Here is a 21,024-nt window from a genome sequence, read left to right on the forward strand (position 1 = left end):
GGCATGCCTGCTAAAGCTCACACAGAATTGATTTTGGGCCAAACTGCCTTTTTGGGACTAACTCCACCATTTGTCTCAGTGCATACAGACCATGGGGCAGATTGGGCCAGACAGCAGTAGCGTGGTGGTTTTTCTACCAGCAAGAAAATCTTCATATGGTATTAGTCAATCTATCCTTAACCTCATGCCTTGTAGCGCCCTGCATTATTAACAGTTAAGGGGATTCTGGCATCTGTGGAAGATGGTTAGCTTGGTTTTGGCCAAACAACCAAAAATCCGCAAATGTGTGCATAATACTGAAAGTGCAAGTAGAGCCTTGCACCTTTATACAAACTACAGCATCTGGGCCAAATCGAAATTACACTTTTACTTTATTGTATTCTTAACATTGTCTTTATTAGACAAATACAAAAAAAGAAAATTAAAACAAGGTAGACAGGTGCTTTAAATTTGTTATTTATATAGTCCTGATGTAAACAGAGGACCTGGAGGTAACCCGTGGGGAGAACATACAAACTACAATGAATCCTATTACACCAGTAGACTCCAGAGCCTAACCTAAAATATTTTTTTTATATATATAGCAGTGGCAAAGTGTTCAAATGGAAATGTATCAAAATGTAGGCTTATTAACATACTGTAGAAAAATCATAAATGTGTGCTTGTATTCTATAAAAAATAGATTCTAAAAGCAAACTCTAAGGGGGTTATTTATTAAAGTCTGAATGGAAAAAAACTCGAAAAATTTGTTGTTTTTTTCATTAGAAAGAATGAATTTTTAGAGAGAAAAAACTCAAATTTTTCGTGACTTATTATACCCCGAGGCTGCTAAAAGTCCAAATCCGAAGATACTCCATTTCCAAGCTGTCGGGTACTGTAAAAGTCAATGGCAAAGGTCCCTTTTCAAATTTGAAGATATCCTGGTCTGTGTTGAGTTTCGGTCAAAAATCAAAAAAAATCAGGGGTTTTCGATCAATTTCATGAAAAATTTGAGTGTTTCTGGGAACCAATTTTATCTCATTTTATCTCATTTTTTTCAATGATAAATAAGGTCAAATTGTCGATTCTAGTTTGGTCAGACTATTTTTACTTGATAACCCGAAGATAGAAAAAACGGATTTTGATGAATAAACCCCCTTAATCATTAAAAGTATCATTAGTAAATCATCTGTAGATAATGCTCTAGGTCAGTTTATTGTTTTTAATATCACTGTACATTGATGCTTTCTTTTTTATGTTGTACTTGATCTTAAAGGAATAGTCAGAATAGTAAATATATATGCATGTATATTGCCTTTAAAAGTGATTATGTACTTGATAATGAAGTTCAGAATGTGAGTTGTTATGGCAACAACAGGGTTAATAAAACCGCAGTCGGCAGAGGAAACAAGCTGCTCCATTTTAGTTTCCTAGAGAAGTTCCTCTATTGTGTACTGTTAACTCCATCTGGACATTTACTACTGATTATGAGACACAATTGCATTGTTAATAGTATAGAGCAGAAAAAGACATACTGAGGTAGCAGAACACCTACGTAATTAGGGATTTCCACACAAGTACAATTTCCATCATTCCCTGCTGTTGGGGAAGTTGAGATTTGTGCAATTTATTTCAACGTATTTCAGTAACAGCTGAATAGATACTATTTGGAAATCCCTGTAAGCATTATGTTAATACTAGGATGTATTTACAAGGAATAATGGCAGCCCATAGTTACCCACTTTTATTATAATACTGTTTCTGCTTTTAAACAACCTTGATATATTTATATAATATATAAAGTCAATTTACCATACACCTTAAAGGAAGACTATACCCTTAAACAATGTAGGTCTCTAAAATTATATTGCATAAAACAGGTCATATGTAAAACCCTGCTTCATGTAAATTAACTTTTTTCGTAATATACTTTTTTAGTAGTACGTGCCATTGTGTAATCATAAATAGAAAACTGCCATTTTAAAAAATAAGGGCAGCCCCCTGGGATCGTATGGTTCACAATGCACAAAAACATTCCAAACAAACTATACTTGTTAGGTCACATGAGCCAATTAACAGACCGAGTTCTGTCTTTTGCTTCAACACTTCTCACAGCACAAAGGCCATCATGAAATGGTGGTTCAAGGAAAGAGATGTAAAAGGGCAATATTTACTATATATATAGTTAGATAAGATTCTTTAATATGCCACTTAATTTGATATAAACTATATGTTTCTCAAGTATTCATTTTGGCAAGGCTCTAAGATTACACTCTCTGCCCAATCGGGAGATCATTCATTGGCTCAGGAGCGAATGATCAGATCATAAGGTAGGCCTACAGAGATATGTCGGTGAGGACTGGATTAACACACCAATGTGGCCCTTATACGATTGGATTTTCAAACCTGCCCAGGCCCGGATTTGTGGTGAGGCCACATAGGCCCAGGCCTAGGGTGGCACATTTTTTGTGGCGGCATGCTGCTCAGCCCCTCTATGGGGAGCACTGGGGACGCGCTGTTCTCCGGTGCTTGCACGCCAGCGCTCTTGCGCCTGCATGAAGTAGTGTGGACGGGCTCTAGGACCGCATGGCCTAGGGTGCTGAACCTGCAATATAGATGTGAGCAATTTTCTGGGGCGCTGAACCTGCCGGATAGATGTGAGAAATTTTCAGCCTGATATCATTTTGGTTGGGCCATGTAGAGGGTTTCATTCAATAAGCTGCCAAGGCTGGCAGATATTATTGGTCGAAGTATAGCCAGCTAAACCACCTTACTGTTTACACTCACTGTTAAATCAACCACAGGCATAGCAAGCAGCAGAGTGGCATATATTAATTGAGCAGAGTTGGTAAGATAGTGTATCTGATCTTTTTATTTTATTTTTTTACCCGTGCTAAATAATATTTATGTAACTATTTGTTCTTTCTTGTTCATCAGGTTGGTGGCTTGCTGTGGGGAAGATCTGCAGTTCCACTGAAACCATGGTGGGGACTTTGAGTCAGCTTCTACAAGATACACATAAAGTCTTAGACAGAGAAGACTTCCAAGAAGAGATCCCCTTCGAGAAGCCCACAATGCAGGATATGAGAGCAACACCGTTGCAGAGGTCAATGAAGGTAACTCTTCAAGACCTCCGAGCAAGAAGAGAGGCAAAGGATCTTCAAGAAAAGAAACAGCCTCAAGTTAAACAAGAGCAACATGGTTTCAGAGATCGCTTTGTAAATTTACATTTGCTGCGGCAGTTAAAAGACAGCAGACCACAACAAGATGGAGATATAAGTGAAAACAGGCAGCTGCAGAAAAGATTAATGTATCTACAGAAAACCAAAGATTTGCATGAACAAACTAAACAGGGTAAAGGGCAGGTAGAAGAAAACTGCCAAGACCACAATGGTGTTCAGAGTGGCCTTCAGATAAAGCTGAAGGAGTTACAAGGGAAGCTGGAGCAGAAGGAGAGGGAACATGAAGAGGTGTGCAGGAAGCTACTGGAGGTGAGTGGAAGTGAAACCAGAAGAGGGAGTTCCATGTGTTTCAAACATTTAACCTAATAAAAGATTGTATTCATTTTAGGTTCAGCGCCAGGTAAAAGAAATGAACAGTCTACAGGTACAAGTGGTGAGTCTCAAGACACAATTTCATATCCACTTGTAATGATCAATAGTTATTGTTTTAGCAAATAGCTGGACTGTGTATTGGTGGCAGAAATGAATTCCAGCAAAATAGAGGGGATTGATGAATATATATTCCCTGTATTTCTTGGGAAAAGTGTAATCCTCATCTGCTGTAGGTTATTATAAGGGAAATACCTCTCAGACAACACCTATTTCTTTAAAGGTATGCATGTAGGGGTGCCACAACCACATGGAAAGTTGGCCTTCCTTCCTACACAATAGGTATGCACATGTCTGGACTGCGATCCAAAACAAGCGCTGGCATTTAAAGTATACAGGTGCCCAAAAGGCCCAATATAAAGCACTGGTGTATGGCAATTTATATCAGCTCCTCTGGCATTTGTCAGAGTTTCCAGAATGCCCGTATGGGCCTGCTTGCACAGAATGATCCAATTTTTTTTATTCTGTAATCCATGTTTCTTAAATTATCGCAAGACCCCTGGGAAGTAAAGAGCTACATAAATTGCTGGTTACATGTTGATAAATAAGTTACTAATAAACCATGGGGCTTGTGAATTTGCATTTGATCAATCCCCTTTTGTTTGTATGTTTGAAGCAAATTTTGCCAGGTCAGTTATACTATTACACTTTGCCTCTGAGTTCTTCCATAGCTCGCTTTGTCTCTCTGCTATAAACTGTGTCTTCAGTTAATAAAAGGTTAAAATGTTTGTGAGCTGACATTTTCAGAGACAGATTACCCACAACTAACTGAACCCAGCAACATCTGAGAAGAAACATCTTAATTACTAGTGATTTCTGTCTTTTGCCAACATGGTACTTAATTCTATTGAAACTTGATGTTACATTTGGGACCATGCACACTACCTTGTACATGATAAGCTGGTTTGAGAAAAGACATATATATTGGGTTTATTGCTAAAGAGAAAAGCAGTACCTCCCCTTCTTTAAATTGGGTATTTTCAAAATGTGTCATTTGGTTCTAGCAAAGAAATATTGAGGATAAAATATACACCTACAAGAGTTTTTTTCCACTTTGTATATGAAAAATCTTTATTGAAATATGTCATTAGTCATACTTTTTGACACGAGTTCAGTCTCATTCATTGTCCCCAAGGTGTGGGTTGGCCTTCAGATTGATGTAAACCATATTAGAAAGGTTGCTTACATCTACCTCTCACTTATGAGAGAATGTCTATAGTGTGTGAATTATTGTTTTGTGATGACCATAGTTGGATAGTTATGGATTCTCTTTATGGTTCTCTTAGGGTGGCACTGATTTGGAGAAGCACAGGGACCTTTTGGTGTCTGAAAATGAACGATTGAGACAGGAGCTGCAGCTTTTGAATGGCCACTTAGGAAGTGAAAAAAAACTAGTATGTATATAATCTCTGGTTCAGCAGTGTGACTACTCTCATTACCATGACTTTCCCTAACAGCAAAGTAGGTGAATCTCCAATAATCTTTTCAGCATTACCCACCAAGAGCTTTAGCTATGCTAAGCTCTGCAAAAATGTCTACATCTGTTTCACTTACATCTAATCCAAGAAATCTAGAACATTATTATTATGGTCTACTTGCTGCTTTAGGATTGTTATAGCTGAGGCATGTAAGATATCCATGGGTGTCCTGCAGAGTGTCCTACAAAGACTACTACTACTTTATTAATATGAGAGACACTTGAAGAGTATTTTGGGTGACCAAACTGTACTACATTAAGTTTGTTTACTTACAAAGCCATACATTTCCCTGTTTTTGCATGCAATCTGTAATGAAAGTCCTCCTACTGAAATGTGCTGCAGAATGTTGTGGGCATTAGAAGGCTGTGCTGATTGGACCAGTTGTGACAAGTAGAATACTTTTTATTACAGGAAGTTGAAGCTATGAAAGAGCGTCTGGCTTGCATGGAGCAGCAGGAAACTGAGCACAAGCTATTAATATCAGCTCTGCAGAGAGAGGTCCAGCAGAAGGCAGAGCGTTTGTCAGAGGCAGAGCTGCGACTTAGGGATTCTGCACGTGAGAGGGTGGAGGAAGAAGAGAGGCTTAACCGCATGTTAAGGGAGTACCAACTCAGCAACCAACCCCAGATTAAAGTAAGAGTTGCCTTTTCAACAGAGAATCCACAATTCTTTTTTTTTCATACCCTGCAGCTCAAAGTTATGAGCCTTACAGCTTCACATCCTGACGGAATATTCCACTATATGTGGATATGTTTGCAAAACCAGTGGATGTAGAAAACTACAAAATCTTGAGCTCTGTGGCCAGATGATAATGTGATTCAGAGTCACATTTTCATGAGACATAGTAGGGTGAAGGGATGGTAATATTGTTGGAATATTACGCATTTCTGACACTGACATTTTCTAAATATATTACAATAGGAATGTAATAGACTTGTAAATTGTGTGATCTCTTGAGATGTTGTTTATGTTGCAACAACTTCATGGCTATGAAACGATTATGAAATTTATATCAGGATATCCAGTGGGATGAGCTGAAACACTAATTGGTGAGCTATAGTTCAACTTAACCTTTTTGGTAATAGCTTAAAGGAATTGTTCAGTGTAAAAATAAAAACTGGGCAAATGGATAGGCTGTGCAAAAGAAAAAATGTTTCTAATATGGAGTGACTGGATGTCTAACATAATAGCCAGAACACTACTTCCTGCTTTTCAGCTGTCTTGGTTTACACTGACTGGTTACCCTGGTTACCAGGCAGTAACCAATGAGAGACTTGAGGGGGGGCCACATGGGTCATATCTGTTGCTTTTGAATCTGAGCTGAATGCTGAGGATCAATTGCAAACTCACTGAACAGAAATGTACCATGTGGCCCCCCTTCAAGTCGCTGACTAACTCAGAGTTAGAGAGCTGAAAAGCAGGAAGTAGTGTTCTGGCTATTATGTTACATCCAGTCACTCCAGCCTTTATATATTACATTTTTGGATAACTAACTATAATATATACATTTTTTATTTTGCACAGCCTATTTATTTACCCAGTTTTTATTTTTACACTGAACTGTTCCTTTAATGACATGCTTCTCTATTTTGTATAATACTGAAAGGGGACTTTGGCCATTATATCCCTGCATTTGTGTAGCATGCTCTGTATTGGCAGTGATGCTTTCAAGCTACAATTTACAATAATGTAAAGATCTGATGTGCTGCAGTAATAAGATTAATTAGCCATAGTTGTTGACATTGTAGCATGGTCATTAATACTGGATGGGTAATAACATTTCCTGTTTGCAGTACATGGTGAAAACTGTGGAAGTGGATTCTGCAAAGACAAAGGTAGCTCTCAGTCAGTTACAGAGCCGCAATGTGTACCTGGAGGAACAAGTTGACATGCAACGTGAAGCTTTGCAAAAGATGCAGCAACAAGTGCAGTTGGACCAGCAGGAAGTAGCAAAGCTTCGAGCACAGGTCAGTGCAAATGATGGAGTAGGTCTAATGTAAATTTGAGGTCTTACATTAAGGGGATACTTACTGTGCAGTAATGTTTAACATTTTTTTTAGTTGGGTTAGATTTTAAGATCAAACGCTTAATACAGTGGTTAGCAAAATTGGGAACTGATATTTTTACACTGTAAATTACACTGTAATTAAATAGTGTCCTTTAGACCCTAACCATAGGGTTGGTTGGAGATTATACATGGAAATAAATGTATAAGTGTATTCAGTGGTGGAACTATAGAGGAAGCAGACCTCACAGTTATAGGAGGGCCAGACTGCAAGGTCTGCTTCCTCTGTAGCTGTGTAGGCAAACCCTTCTCCCGACTGTGCAATGGGGAGCAAGAGACACAAGTGGGCAGGACCAAATTGTGAGGTGCTTTATACCATTCTGTAGAGACACGCCAATGCTCATCTCTTCTGTAGAAAACAGTTATTGCTTAAGGGCAGAGAGAGAGGGCACAAATTACCGTTTTTAGCCTAATGCAAAATGTTTCCAGATGTGTCTGCAATACCTGAAATTACTTCATCAATCAGCTGTTAACAGCAAATTTGGGATAGAGAGCAGTTACTTTCAATATATTTATACTTGTTTAGGTGAAACTGTATGACGTGGAGTTGGATAAGGCACAAGCACAGATGGTTCAGGAGTATCAGTCTCTGCAGGTGGAGAAGGAACAAGCGGTGGCTGAGGCTTTTGAAAGAGCCCAGGAAGAAATGAGGGCAGTTCACCAAAGTCTGGATGGTAAGCATTTGTGTCTAAAATTCTGTAAAATGCACTTTTTATACAAGAGACTTGTGCCCACTGCTTATTCTCACTATATAGACAAAAGGTTATTGTCTTGGGTTCCACACTAGATTCTTTAGTCTGATAAGCATTTACCAGTGACTTTTTTTTTTTTTTTGCTTTCTAAGTTTATACTTGTGTTTCAGGTGTGCGGAAAAATCTTCTTACCTTGCAGCCGGCACTTCGAACTCTGACCCACGACTACAATGCATTAAAGCGACAGGTGCGGGATTTCCCTGCTCTACTAAATGAGGCAATGGGAGAGGCCCGGATAGAGGTATGTGGTCTAATTACAGTACTAGTGAAAAGGAGGGTGATTGGGTGAGGGTGCTTACTAAAACAGAGGGTTTTTGGCTGCTGACACTGGTTTAATAAAATACAAAAGCATTGTGATGGGTTAATAATAAAGTTAAATAATATACATTCAGTGATCCAGCAGACAATACTCGGCAGACTACATATGTGAGGACATTCCCATATTCACGTTTTATGTTTCACAGAGAACACAACTAATATAAAATATAGAGAAGAAAGAATATGCTGTTTAAACTTTTTTTTTTCCACTACAAGCAATGGATATTTTACATACAAGGTAGTGTAGTAACTGAAAACCAAGCTAGAAGTGAAGCTGAGAACCCTGCCTGGCATCTTCCATTGCTCATCTCTGACATAATGTATCTGTCTTTCTTAGTTCTCACAGGCTGTTAAGCATGTCAGTGATACAAATACTGAACTTCTACACAAATACAGGAAAGAACTGCATCTGCGTAAAGAGTGCCACAACCAGCTGGTGCGACTCCGAGGTGAGTCTCTGGGATTATTAATTTGATTTCTGTCCTCCATCTTTTTTCTTTTGACATACACAAATATTTTAGCATACATTGACTGTACGTATGAAATAGCTTTTAACATCATATATCTTACTCTTCTTCAGAGTGTACATTGTAGTTAAATGTTGACTGAGGGTAAGGTAAGAGCCACTTTAACCCTCAAGTGCTTGAGATATATATATATATATATATATATATAATTAGGATATTATCACTTTACATCCTGCATTTGTATACAATGGCTACAGAGGATATTTGTTTCTTACCTTGTCAGAAAGGAGAATAGCCCCATATTTCTATTATTCCTATAATCGTATTACAGGTGTGGGACCGGTTATCCAGAATGCTCAGGACCTGGGGTTTTCTGGATAACAGATTGTCATATATTAAGTCTACTGGAAAATCATGTAAACATTAAATAAACCCATTAACCTGGTTTTGCTTCCAATAAGGATTAGTTAAATCTTAGTTGGGGTCAAATACAAGGTATTGTTTTATTATTACAGAGAAAATAATTTTTAAAAAATTGGATTATTGGATTATAATGGAGTCTATGGGAGACGACCTTTCCGTAATTTGGAGCTTTCTGGATAATGGGTTTCTGGAAAAAGGATCCTGCGCCTGTACTACATACAGCATTTGCTTCTCGGATATATAAAAATATTTCCCTCACCTCTCCTTTTCAACTCTCCATCTTGTGCTGCATTACGGTACATACAATTAAAGTATGTGTGTAGGTAAAATGACTTGTAAATGTAACAGAATCTCCTGAAATCTTTAATGTAGGCAATATCCGTGTACTTGCACGTGTGCGACCAGTAACCACCGAGGACGGAGTTGGCCCCGGGGCTGAGAACATTGTAACTTTTGACCCAGATGACGATGGTGTTTTATTTGTAGCTCAAAAGGGAAAGGAGATGAACTTTGAACTTGACAAAGTTTTCACACCAGCTGCAACTCAGGAAGAGGTAAGGGAGAACAATTGAATTATGATTGTGAGACTTCAGGTATGAATGAAAGACAATGCATGCATTTTTTGAATTTAGTTTTAGTGAAATAATGGTTTCATGGGCCTCCCAGATGTTTTGAGGAATATTGTTAGGTAAACTAAACAAACATTCCTTCATTTTAATAATAGTTTTGCATGTGGTGGGGGCTGTTTCCCTAGAGTCTATGGAAGATTATTCTATTAACCCTGGTGCACAAACCTATATATAACATAACCAAATGCAGCTTTGCTTGAAAAATAAAGTAAAAGGAAATTTAAATACAGTACAATGCTTTGTATACAGTATTTCTACACACAAGCCATGAATATGCTGTAAACTGTACCCTTCTAAACCGTGTTTGGTGATGCTATCAGTTATAATCGGTGCTTAGTGATGTAATTTCACAGGCTCACTTCTCGGTGAATTATAATGTCCTTAAATTTTACAATAGGGGGTACATTGTTTACTATATAATAGACAAGAGCCGTGAATATCCTGTAATGATGTCATCAGCATTAATTGGTGCTCAGTGATGTAATTTCTGTCACATGACTTGCTGAAACTTGCCTATTATAATAAGTAATGTATTCCGTTTTGTAAAATATGAGGATGTTAAAAGTCACCAAGGAGTTCGATGACTTGTATAAAAGCACTTGGCCTTTGGTCATGGAACGTGCATTTTTTACAAATTACATTTTTTGGAATATGTAAGGAATATTTTAAAAATATTACTATGCACCAAGGGCATTTGGAAAGAATTGTAGGTATCCATTGTAGATGAACGTGGTAGCAGTGGGAGTGCTGTACCAATGGAAACTAGGTGTCCAGACATTACATTGTGTTTTTTTTTTTTTCTAGGTATTCAGAGAAGTTTCTCCTCTCATTACTTCCTGTCTGGATGGTTACAGTGTTTGTATTCTGGCATATGGACAGACAGGATCAGGGAAAACCTACAGCATGGAGGTAAGATTATGTACCTTATTTAAGTGGTTTCTGGTTTTCTACAAACTGATTCCTTTTGTCTGGTGTTGTACTATTTAATGTCTTTAATTGCATAGGCAGTAGAATCGTAAAAGCGGCTGCTATTACAGTATTCTGACTGCAGACTATGGTAGACCTAAATGCTCTGAAATACTGTATGTGGATTTTGTCCAACTCCTAACAAGTACATAATAAAGCAGATATGACTTTGAAGAAGTTATGCAGTCACGGCTAGCAACTTTGTAGAAGCAGTTAGTATATGCACAAATGTTTGGCCTTACAGTACTGTCATATATTCAGCAAGTTAAAATGAGGGAGATCAGACAAGGAAGAGGTCTTCTTTTAGTGCAGTTTATTCCATGCAAAACATATTTCAGGCTCCAAAGGGCCTCTTAAACCGAAAACCTTAAAATAAATTGTATTTGCCCATGAAAATGTTGAGGACTGCTGTGGTCTGTCTGACTGAAGCTTTGTGTAGTTCTACCTTACTGAGAAAATGGCTTTGCAGAGGGTTGACCTACTTTAATGTCTAAAATTCATAGTTTTTGCAACTTAGCTTAAGTGAAAAGGCATGTTACTAGATGCCTAGTACCAAGGCGCATATATATATATATATATATTTATTACTTTCCTGTGCATGTACAGGATCAACCACAAGGCCTACAAAACAAAAATGAAAGAAAGTTTTTGACATATGCTTTCTTCTCAAGGGGATTCCCTCTGATCCTGGTATAAATCAGCGAGCGCTACGCCTGCTTCTGTCTGAGGTGAAGGAAAGATCAAACTCCTGGGAGCATGAACTAAGTGTCAGCATGGTTGAAATATACAATGAGACTCTGCGGTAAGAAGAACTGGTTGGTTCAGTGGCTAAACATGTGTATGACTATGATTTAGTTACTGGTACTACTGCACACAACAGATATTTACCAAGTCACTGTTGTTGACATTTATATAGTATTTCCAATGTTTAACACAAGTGTAAAGCACTGGAACATTGTAAATTCCGGCAGAGCAACTTTTTTAAGATTTTGCTCAAATTGTCTTGTATTCGGATCAGTAGTTGGCAAAATGTTTTCATAAGACTGTCCAACAATCCTACCCATATTTGCAGTGACTGTAATGAATGAGATTCACCTGACTATTTTCTGACTGCAATCCGCCCTGCGTGCCAACAGACGCATCCAACTAAGCCTTTTCTCTGTCAACATAAAAACAGTAATCATGTAATAAACAGTATTTTAAATTACTTTCCTGCTGTTTAATCGTACTGTGTATTGTATCATTAGAGACTTGCTGGGGTCGGATCCTTCAAACTCCCTTGAGATAAAGATCTTACCAGGCAGTGTGGGAGAGCTTTATGTTCCTAACCTGACACAGAGGCAAGTGCAGAGCATGGAAGATATCAATAAGGTAAACATCCAACTCATTTTATAGCTCTGTAGTTCATGGGGATTTTAAACTGGAGGTAGATGTAGGATAAGGGCAGGTTTGTGTGTGTGTGGCTCACATTCTCTTTTCATTTTTGGCAATAGATTCTGGAGTTGGGACACAAACAGCGAGCCACAGAACACACCTATCTTAATACCCACAGCTCCCGCTCCCATGCTCTGCTCATCCTGACTGCTAAGGGGAGAGAGACAAGCACTGGAATCTGTTCAACAGGTGTGTACAAAGCAGGCGCCCACAGAGGAAATGAATGTGTCTGAGGATAATCTCTTTCAAGTATAAGGCTAGTGCAGCATAGGGCCACCAATGCACTCCTATCCGTTCAAATTCATGAAGTCTGTCTGCGAGCACAAACAACAGATTTGTAAATGCATGCTTTTACATTTTTGCACCAAAATCCTGTTTGCATCTGCGATCACAGAATGATGTGATGCCTGTCAGTGCACTTGAAAGAAGGAAAGGGTGGAAGCACATCAGATCCGCCTGAAAAAAAATGCAAAGCCCTGTATGCCACTAGTGCACACACTCAAATACACCAATATATATAGGTTCTTATCTTCCCCCCTGCTGCTCATTTGCAAGTCATCCATTCTTTTGCAGCTAGGATTTGTCCCAGTCAGAATCTGAATGTTTGCAACACAAACATTAACAAGCACGTTTCAAAAAGAAAAAAACAATAAATATGTTAAAGGCATGTGTATATAAAACTAAGTACAGTTCACAGGTTGGATAATTGAAATGGACCTTCTCGGCCTATAAACTATACCGCAGCATTTTTATCAAGCAATATCGGCAGGCATCTGATTTTTTTAGTAATTTTATCAGCAAATGCTGGTGCCATTTTATGAAATAAGTTTAAAACAGTTAGCGCCACCAACTGGCAGGATATATAGAGCAGTGATTCTCAACCATTGGCTCACAAGCAACATGTTGTTCAACAACACCTGGGATGTTGCTCCCAGTGGCCTCAATGCAAGTGCTCATTTTTGGATTTCTGACTTGGAGGCAAGTTTTGGAGGCATAAAGACCATGTGTACTGCCAAACAGACCCACCTGTAGTCTGCCAGTCCACAAAGGGACTAACAAATAACCAATTACAGCCCTTATTGGGCAGTCCCTAGGAACTTTTTTCATGCTTGTGTTGCTCCCCAACTTTTTTATATTTAAATGTGGCTCACGTGTAAAAAAGGTTGGGAATCCCTGATCTACATTGTCTTGTCTTCAGTAGTGTGGAATATGGTTCCTTTCTATTAGGAATATACTCCCTAATTTATCCACTGTCAATCCAGACCCATTCCCTCTGAAATAGCATACTATTGTACCCCTTTGTTCTAATGCCAATTCTGGGCTCTATGGGTGAAGCAATAGACAAGGTATGGGCAGGAAATACAACAGGTGATGGAGCTCTCTTAAAGGAAAACTGTACCCCCAAAATGAATACTTAAGCAACAGTTTATATCAAATTAAGTGACATATTAAAGAATCTTATCAAACTGGAATATATATTTAAGTAAATATTGCCCTTTTACATCTCTTGCCTTGAACCCCCATTTCGTGATGGTCTGTGTGCTGCCTCAGAGATCACCTGACCAGAAATACTGCAGCTCTAACTGTAACAGGAAGAAGTGTGGAAGCAACAGATACAACTATGTCTGTTAAATGGCTCATGTGACGTAACAAGTATAGTTTGTTTGTGTGCACTGTGAATCCTACGATCCCAAGGGGCGGCCCTTATATGATTACCCAATGACACATACTACTAAAAAAGAATTTTGATTCCAGTTTGTGATAAAGATGTTATTTCCTACTTGCTCCCTTAGGAAAACTTTACCTAGTAGACCTAGCAGGTTCCGAGCGGGTGTCTCGATCAGGTGCAGCTGGAGAACGTCTGAGGGAAGCTCAGTGCATTAACCGCTCACTGTCTGCCTTGGGAGATGTGTTCTCAGCTCTACGCTCACAGCAGGGCCATATTCCCTATCGCAACTCTAAGCTTACCTATCTTCTACAAGAACCGCTTAGCCGGGATGGAAAGGCATTGCTTCTCCTTCAGGTACACCAGGAATCGCTCAAAAAGCAAATGCTGGAATAGTTTTTATTGCACAAATGTAGATAAAGTTCCCTATTGAGAACTGTATATCTGAAAGGCTCACTGAAAAATTCTTGATTGAAATGCCTGTAGGAGATTTCAGAATTCGTCTTAAAGAGGTAAAGCTTACCTAAAGCAGAGTAAACCGAAGAATCCAAAGTTAAACAAATATATGGAATCTGGTGTAACAATAATAATGTGATAAAATAACTTGTGGGGGTTATAAGATGAAAAAATTCATCAATTCGTACTAATGTGGGCTTTATTCATTGCTTGTTTGCGCTTTAGGTCTCCCCTGCAGAGAAGAATGTAAGCGAGTCCCTTTGTTCCTTAAGATTTGGGGACAGAGTGCGGGCAGTTGAATTGGGAGCACCTACAAGAAAAATTGAGCAGCCACCGCCAAATGCTGAAGTGGCAGAGGTATGAATTAGTCAGTCATCTATGTGACACAGGAGCTTATAGCACATAGTCTACACAGGAGCTTATAGCACATAGTCTCATCAACGGGAAGTAATGGCTGGACACTTTTTACCCTTCACACTTATTTTTCTTAAAGGGGTTGGTCACCTTCCTTTAACTTTTATGATGTTTTAGAATTGCCGATTCTAGGCAACTTTACATTTGGTCTTCATTATATAGTTTCTTAATTATTTGATTCTTTCCAGCTTTTAAACAAGGCCACTGACACCATGTAAAAACAAATGCTTCTCTTTCTATTCAGGCCTCTCCTATTCATATTCCAATCTCTTATTCATATCAATGCATGGTTGCTAGGGTATTTTGGATCCTAGCAAGTTGTGGAATAAAAAGCTAAAAATAACTCAAACCATAAAAAATGAAAAACAATTGCAAATTGTCTCAATCACCTTGTACAACATACTAAAAGTTAATTTAAAGGTGACCAACCACTTTAAATGGCCTATTTTTAAAAAACAGACTGTCTCAATAATGGCTCCTTTAAATCAAATAGTACAAGTGCTTACAGCTCTTTTGCTACATATTTTATTATGTTGTCAGCCCTAACCTCCTGCCTAAAACTTCCAACCCTATAGCTTCTTAGAGGATAGCCCTTGGGTAACATTGTATGCCTGACCTTTCTTAAAGAGTTTTTATTTCTTTGCAGAATGAAAGCCCAGTATTACGCAGCACTAAAGGTGCCTCTATAAGGAAGAAACCCCAGGGCTCAGGTAGATACTCTTTCTGCTGTCATTTTTGTTGACTCAAAATTTAGTGCATAGTGGTGGCTGGGCTTAAAGCGTATGTGGATAGTGGTGACTTTCTGCAGCTCCATGAGTATAGTTCCTACGTAGTACCTGGGGGTATAAGGATTGCATGTACAGCCACTGGAGAATTAAGTTCTGGGCACCCACATCCGGTATGACACACTGGATAAAGAAATTAAAACATTGTGCAGGTATTTTGTATAGTTCAACTAATTTTTATGCAGGTGGCTTGTTGTACTTTGTGCCACCAAAAGATGCTTCTTAATAAAGTTTTTGTAGAGAAGGATAGGGGACTGCCCTATCTGTTCCTTTATTTTCCTTGGATAGATTGTTGGTGTGAAATCCTGAGCTGTGTTGTCACCCTATGTTTGGTTGAAGATTTTCACATTTTACAAATTTTTATTTTCTCTTTCTCTCTAGTTCGGAGGACAACCCCCCAATAACCAAATTCATGTCTGCACTGCCATGTTAGTGTTTTGGCACCATAAGATGCTTTCTCAACGTTTACAAAAGTTTCCATGCATGAGAAGCAGTGGGATTATCATTGACTGGGATTCCTGCCTTTACACTCTGCACAGGATTATGGGAAATCACTTGAACAAAATGCTGCAGCTAAATGGAGCCCATAGACAGGATCACAAACTGCACTTTACTCACCACTTCCACACAGATGGCATCACATTGAATTTCTAATGCACAAATACTTAACTGCTGCCTGTATATATATATATATATATATATTCTTATATATTTGTACATTTGTATGCACCATTTATTACAAAATGTTTTCTATTGTCTATAAATATTCCTGTTTCAGACTAAGAAATGGTAAAATATATCACTGTACATGGCTGTTACATGAAAGGGCAGGTTACAAAGCTGACTGTATTGTATATACATAAAAGCTTAGATGGAACTAAAATGTGTCTTATACTGCAAGACTGGGTTTTCTTTTCTCTAAAATGAATTGTGTGTCAGGGTGAATGCTAGACAATACCATGTTGCTGGAGACAAACTGCATGGCATATTCCAGACGAGGCCCTGCCAGTGCTTTGTAAAGGGGAATAAGAACCTCTCCTCCAGTGAATCTATGCCCCTTTTAATGAAAGTGAAAACCTTGTTTGCCTTTGCAGCCGCTGACTGGCATTACTTGCTATAGACAAAGCTTATTACTCATGAGTACCCCAATATCATCCACTTTCAAGGATTTACCTAGCGCATTCCCTATTTAGGGTATAACTAGCTTCCATACTTTTACATCCCAGGTGCATGACTTTAAATTTATAAACACTGAATCTCATCTGCCACTTAGCTGCCCAGATTGCCAGTTTCTCCATCTCCCTGCAAGGATGTCACATCCAGGGTGGAATTAATTGAGCTACGTGGTTTCATAACCTGCAAACAATGATTGGTTACTTAGAATGCCCCAGGAAAATGTTCCATGTTTCTAAAAAAACAAACCTGAAGTTTGGGGGAAAGTTCATCCCTCAGCAGGACAATGACCTCAAACAAGGTTTGTAACGGACTGGTGAAAGAGCAAAAAGGTGAATCTCCTACAAGAGTGCAGTCAAAGCCCTGATGTCAGGTCAGAATCCGTGGCACTACCTAAAAATAATGGATCATTCCTAAACAGTGGGCAAAAGTGGTAATAATTTAAGCTATTATTGCTGCATGAAAAAGGCTCACATATAGATTGAAAAGTAGAGAACAGATGCTTGTGAAAACAGCAAGTTTCACTTCCAACAAATCCATGTAACATTAGAAGTGCCAGTGCCCACAAATAAAAGGATCACAAGGAAAGTTTCAGTGCTGGATCCTGTTATTCAGGAAAACAAGAGAGGGAGTTGTGGGTCTTTTCGGTTGCAGCAATGTTCGTAGTGCCAGAGATGTTTTATTAATGTGCAGTTTATAAGGTGTACAGGCACAACACGCAGCGGGAGCCATGGAATGAAAGGAGTGGTCCACCTTCAAGTTAACTTTTAATGTTATAGAATGTCAAATTCTTTAACTTTTCAATTGGTCTTAATTTTTTGCAGTTATAGAATTATTTGCCTTCTGACTATTGCTCTATTACAATGTTATTATTGCCATTTTACTTTCTTTCTATTCAGTCCCTCGCCAGGGAGCTGCTGAAATCCCCAACTGGAGAGCTATTGCACAAAAAGCCAAATACAAAAACCGTAAATAATTATAAAAATACTAATTGCAAACGGTCTCAGAATATCACCCTCTACATCATGCTAAAAGTTCATTCAAAGGTATGGACCCTGGACGTTGCAACTTGTACAGACACAAATAACTATAAATTAATTCAGTATTAAACCACTATTTTAAACATCATCATTCTCTGATAATCACAACTTTAGAAAAATCTATGTAAAAATCAGGTGCAAATCAATTCAAAATCTCAAATGTGATGGAACACAAATGACTGATAATTGTTTACATATTTATACCTATTTACATGTGACTCAAATCTGGGTTATTACTGTGTTTCCCAGGGTGGCCAGTCCTGTGCAGAAGTTCTCAGTTTTTCTTTTGTCCTGCTACAGGAGGTAGAACTATGGGGTTACTCCCCAGTAGGGTTGCCATCTGGCCGGTATTTTACTGGGCTGGCCGGTAAAAATGCTGGTTGATCCCAATGTTATTAATAGGGAAAAAAGATAAATATATAGGAAGGCCGGTATTTTTTTTTCCAGAAAAGGTGGCAAACTTACTCCCTATGGTTAGTTTAATAGTTTGGTTAGATTACCTTAGTTAGGGGAAGCGCATGGCTACCGTTTCCCAGGGACCTGGGCTCCCTCTCCTTGCCAGGGAACTGCCAAAAGGGGATTACCCTTACTGCAAAGAAACAGGCAGTTACCGTTGCAGAGGTGCCCAGGCAGCTAGGCCTGACAGGCACAAAGTGGATTATGGCAAGCTCTCCCTGTTACAACAGAGGCTACCTTGCCTGACTGCAGAAACCGCCTTCTGTGGATGGCAGAGGAATACTTCCTGCCTTCTTCTAATCTCAACCCAGGCAGACACTGGAAGGAGCGCATTATTCGTCCAGCTTCTCACACAGCAATAAAGCAAGTCCAGAGTCAAATTTAAGCAGGGAGCAGGCTACATTACATCCGAAAGGGTTCCCTCTCATATCAGCGCACACCACGGACCAGGTTCAAGGGCACAACATGCTCCAGCGGGCCCACAGGAGGGCTATATTACACAGGGGAACACAAGCACAAGGTAGGCACGTATCTTGTTAACGGGAGGAATTCTTACGCTAATTCAGAGGCGTTATTGTCAGTGCCACAGGCTCTTCTTGATTTATTAAAGACATGCCAAGTATTGAGGAAAAGCCCAAGAAAACAAGGGCTAAATCAAAAAGTCCTAGAAGAGCAGAGCAGGAGAGTTCTCCCCCTACCCTAAACCCTGATGCCTTAATTTCTACACACATGGCAGACCATGGCACTACATTACAGCTGCAAGCCCAGAATACAAAATCAACTCCTGATCCTTCACAGGACCAACCTGCCCTGGCACAGCACCCAATGTGCAACAAAACCAATTATCTCATTTAATTAATTGATTCAAAACAACAGTTCATTCCATGGATCATCAGTCAAACCCTAGGAGGAGAGCACGGTCACCATCCACATCAGATTCTGACCTGTCCACAGAGAAATTACCCCTAAGGGATCAACAGTCCCCAGATTTTCTTAGGGCAGAGACACATGGTCAGATTCGGGGAGATTAGTCGCAGGGGCTTTTTTTGAAGCTTTCGGAGTTGAACTTGAAGCCCAACTGTGGAAAGATAGGGGTTCCCGGAAAGAGTAATTAGTACATTACTCAAGGCAAGAAAGCAAACAACTTGAAAAGCCTACCAGAGAATTTGGAGAGTTTTCCAAACATGGTTCAAACATGGTTCAAGCTCAAAAGCCTGCAGTGGCAACAATGCTATATGCCTCGGTTTCTCAGCTTACTACAGAGGGGGCTAGATAAAGGCCTAGGTTTGGCTGCTTTGAAGACGTAAACATTGGCACTGTCCATCCTGTTTCAGTTCCAGTCGGCTCTATTCCCGGATGGTCAAACAATTCTTCTAAGCGGTCCAGCACATAAAGCCACCTTTTAAGGATCCCACACCACCCTGGGACTTTTAATTTAGTCCTCAGGGCTCTGCAGTGGGAGCCCTTTGAGCCTATCCGGTCCTGCGACGAAGTTTTTCACCTGGAAAGTAACATTTCTTCTGGCAATTTGCTTGGCAAGAAGAGTCTCAGAGATCCAAACCTTGTCAATCAAGGAACCATGGCTGATATTCCATGAGGACAAAGCAGTATTCAGAACGCCAAGGGCATTCCTACAGAAGGTGGTGTTGCATTCCACATCAATCAGGAGATTGTGGTCCCGCCTCTCTTCCTGGAACCAGAAAACGATGCAGAACGTCAACTCCACTGCCTCGAGGTTGTGAGGGCGCTAAAGGTATACACCAAAAGGTCTTCCTTCAGGCAAACAGATACTCTACTATTCACATACAGTCCCTTCAAAAAGGGTCTCTGAGCCTTGAAGCGAACAATCTCAAGATGGTTGGTGGATACCATATCTTACACGCATACAAGCAAACACAAAAACCAATACCTTTACAAGTAAGGGGGCACTCCACCAGAGCAGTAAGCACTTCATTGGCACTACAGAATCTGGCTTCACTAGAGCAGATTTGCAAAACAGCAACTTGGTCTTTAATCCATACCTAGTTCTATAAACTAAACACTTTTGCTTCTTCTGAGGCGACTTTTGGGAGAAAAGTGCTTCAGGCAGTGGTTACTGCTTAAGATGCTACCCTCCCTGTCTGGGCGAAAATTGCTTTTGAACGTCCCCAGACGTCTGCACTGACAGGGAGAGCTGCCCTGGGAAAAAGGGATTTTCTTACCGGCCCGTACTGTAATAAGTCCCTCCCTTTTTTTTCTTATGGAGGTGTTGCCGATTGCCAAGGGTCCTTTCTGCCCACTTACCGGTACTGTTAATGTTTTACCAGTTATGTTCTGCAGTTCACTGTTGTTTATGATAAATTTCTTACTACCTGTCTCTACTCCTCTGTCTCTCTACTCCTGGCTATGCAACGAAAAACTGAGGATGGGAGGAAAGAGCCCCACGGATATTAGGGGAAGGAGGAGCTACAGATTTTATTATTTTGTCCTGCCTCCAGAGGTGACCAGCATTAACCCCAGACGTCTGCACTGACGGGAGAAAAGGATTTACCAGTAAGAAAATCACTTTATTCCCTGAAAGGCTTGGGCACAAGTGAATTTGTTCTGTAAACTTAAAAACACAAGTAGATAACTATCTGCAGTAACTTATTTTGAGTTATAGCAACCCTCCCCCTTTCCCTAGGTAACAAATGTTACAATGGACAAGCATACTACTGCATTTCTGGAAGTGGTTAACAAAATGAGGAAAGACTGCAATTAAAAATGAAAGATTAAGACAGTATTTGCCTATGGCTCTCCTATTCTAGGACTGCATCCTGGTGTCCTGCCAATTTGCAATATTTTTTGCCCCTCCACCCTAGTGATTACCTTTTCAGTAATTTGGGAATCCTATAATTACACAAATTAGGTGGACAATTATCTAGTAGTTTGAT

At 39.5% G+C, this 21,024-nt stretch overlaps 1 protein-coding gene across 7 annotated transcripts in view; it reads left to right on the plus strand.

The window, feature by feature from the left end:
- kifc3.L (kinesin family member C3 L homeolog) overlaps positions 1-16,343 on the plus strand; it is a 37,590-nt gene extending 21,247 nt beyond the window's left edge. For 6 of the 7 annotated variants that reach the window (XM_041590266.1, XM_018258095.2, XM_018258096.2 and 3 more), the window contains 17 exons: positions 2,917-3,470; positions 3,550-3,594; positions 4,877-4,984; positions 5,480-5,701; positions 6,862-7,035; positions 7,660-7,807; positions 7,996-8,126; positions 8,541-8,652; positions 9,466-9,647; positions 10,527-10,631; positions 11,360-11,490; positions 11,936-12,059; positions 12,182-12,311; positions 13,916-14,145; positions 14,470-14,601; positions 15,305-15,368; positions 15,825-16,343. In XM_041590266.1, the coding sequence (XP_041446200.1) occupies positions 2,917-3,470; positions 3,550-3,594; positions 4,877-4,984; positions 5,480-5,701; positions 6,862-7,035; positions 7,660-7,807; positions 7,996-8,126; positions 8,541-8,652; positions 9,466-9,647; positions 10,527-10,631; positions 11,360-11,490; positions 11,936-12,059; positions 12,182-12,311; positions 13,916-14,145; positions 14,470-14,601; positions 15,305-15,368; positions 15,825-15,847 (2,615 nt within the window). In that variant the 3' untranslated portion in view covers positions 15,848-16,343. The remainder of the gene's footprint in view (positions 1-2,916; positions 3,471-3,549; positions 3,595-4,876; positions 4,985-5,479; positions 5,702-6,861; positions 7,036-7,659; positions 7,808-7,995; positions 8,127-8,540; positions 8,653-9,465; positions 9,648-10,526; positions 10,632-11,359; positions 11,491-11,935; positions 12,060-12,181; positions 12,312-13,915; positions 14,146-14,469; positions 14,602-15,304; positions 15,369-15,824) is intronic. The other variant, XM_041590267.1, reaches the window with a different exon arrangement.
- The last annotated feature ends 4,681 nt before the right edge of the window (positions 16,344-21,024 follow it).

This window comes from Xenopus laevis, chromosome 4L (genome assembly GCF_017654675.1).
Source record: "Xenopus laevis strain J_2021 chromosome 4L, Xenopus_laevis_v10.1, whole genome shotgun sequence".
In the NCBI taxonomy this organism is placed as follows: Eukaryota; Metazoa; Chordata; class Amphibia; order Anura; family Pipidae; genus Xenopus; species Xenopus laevis.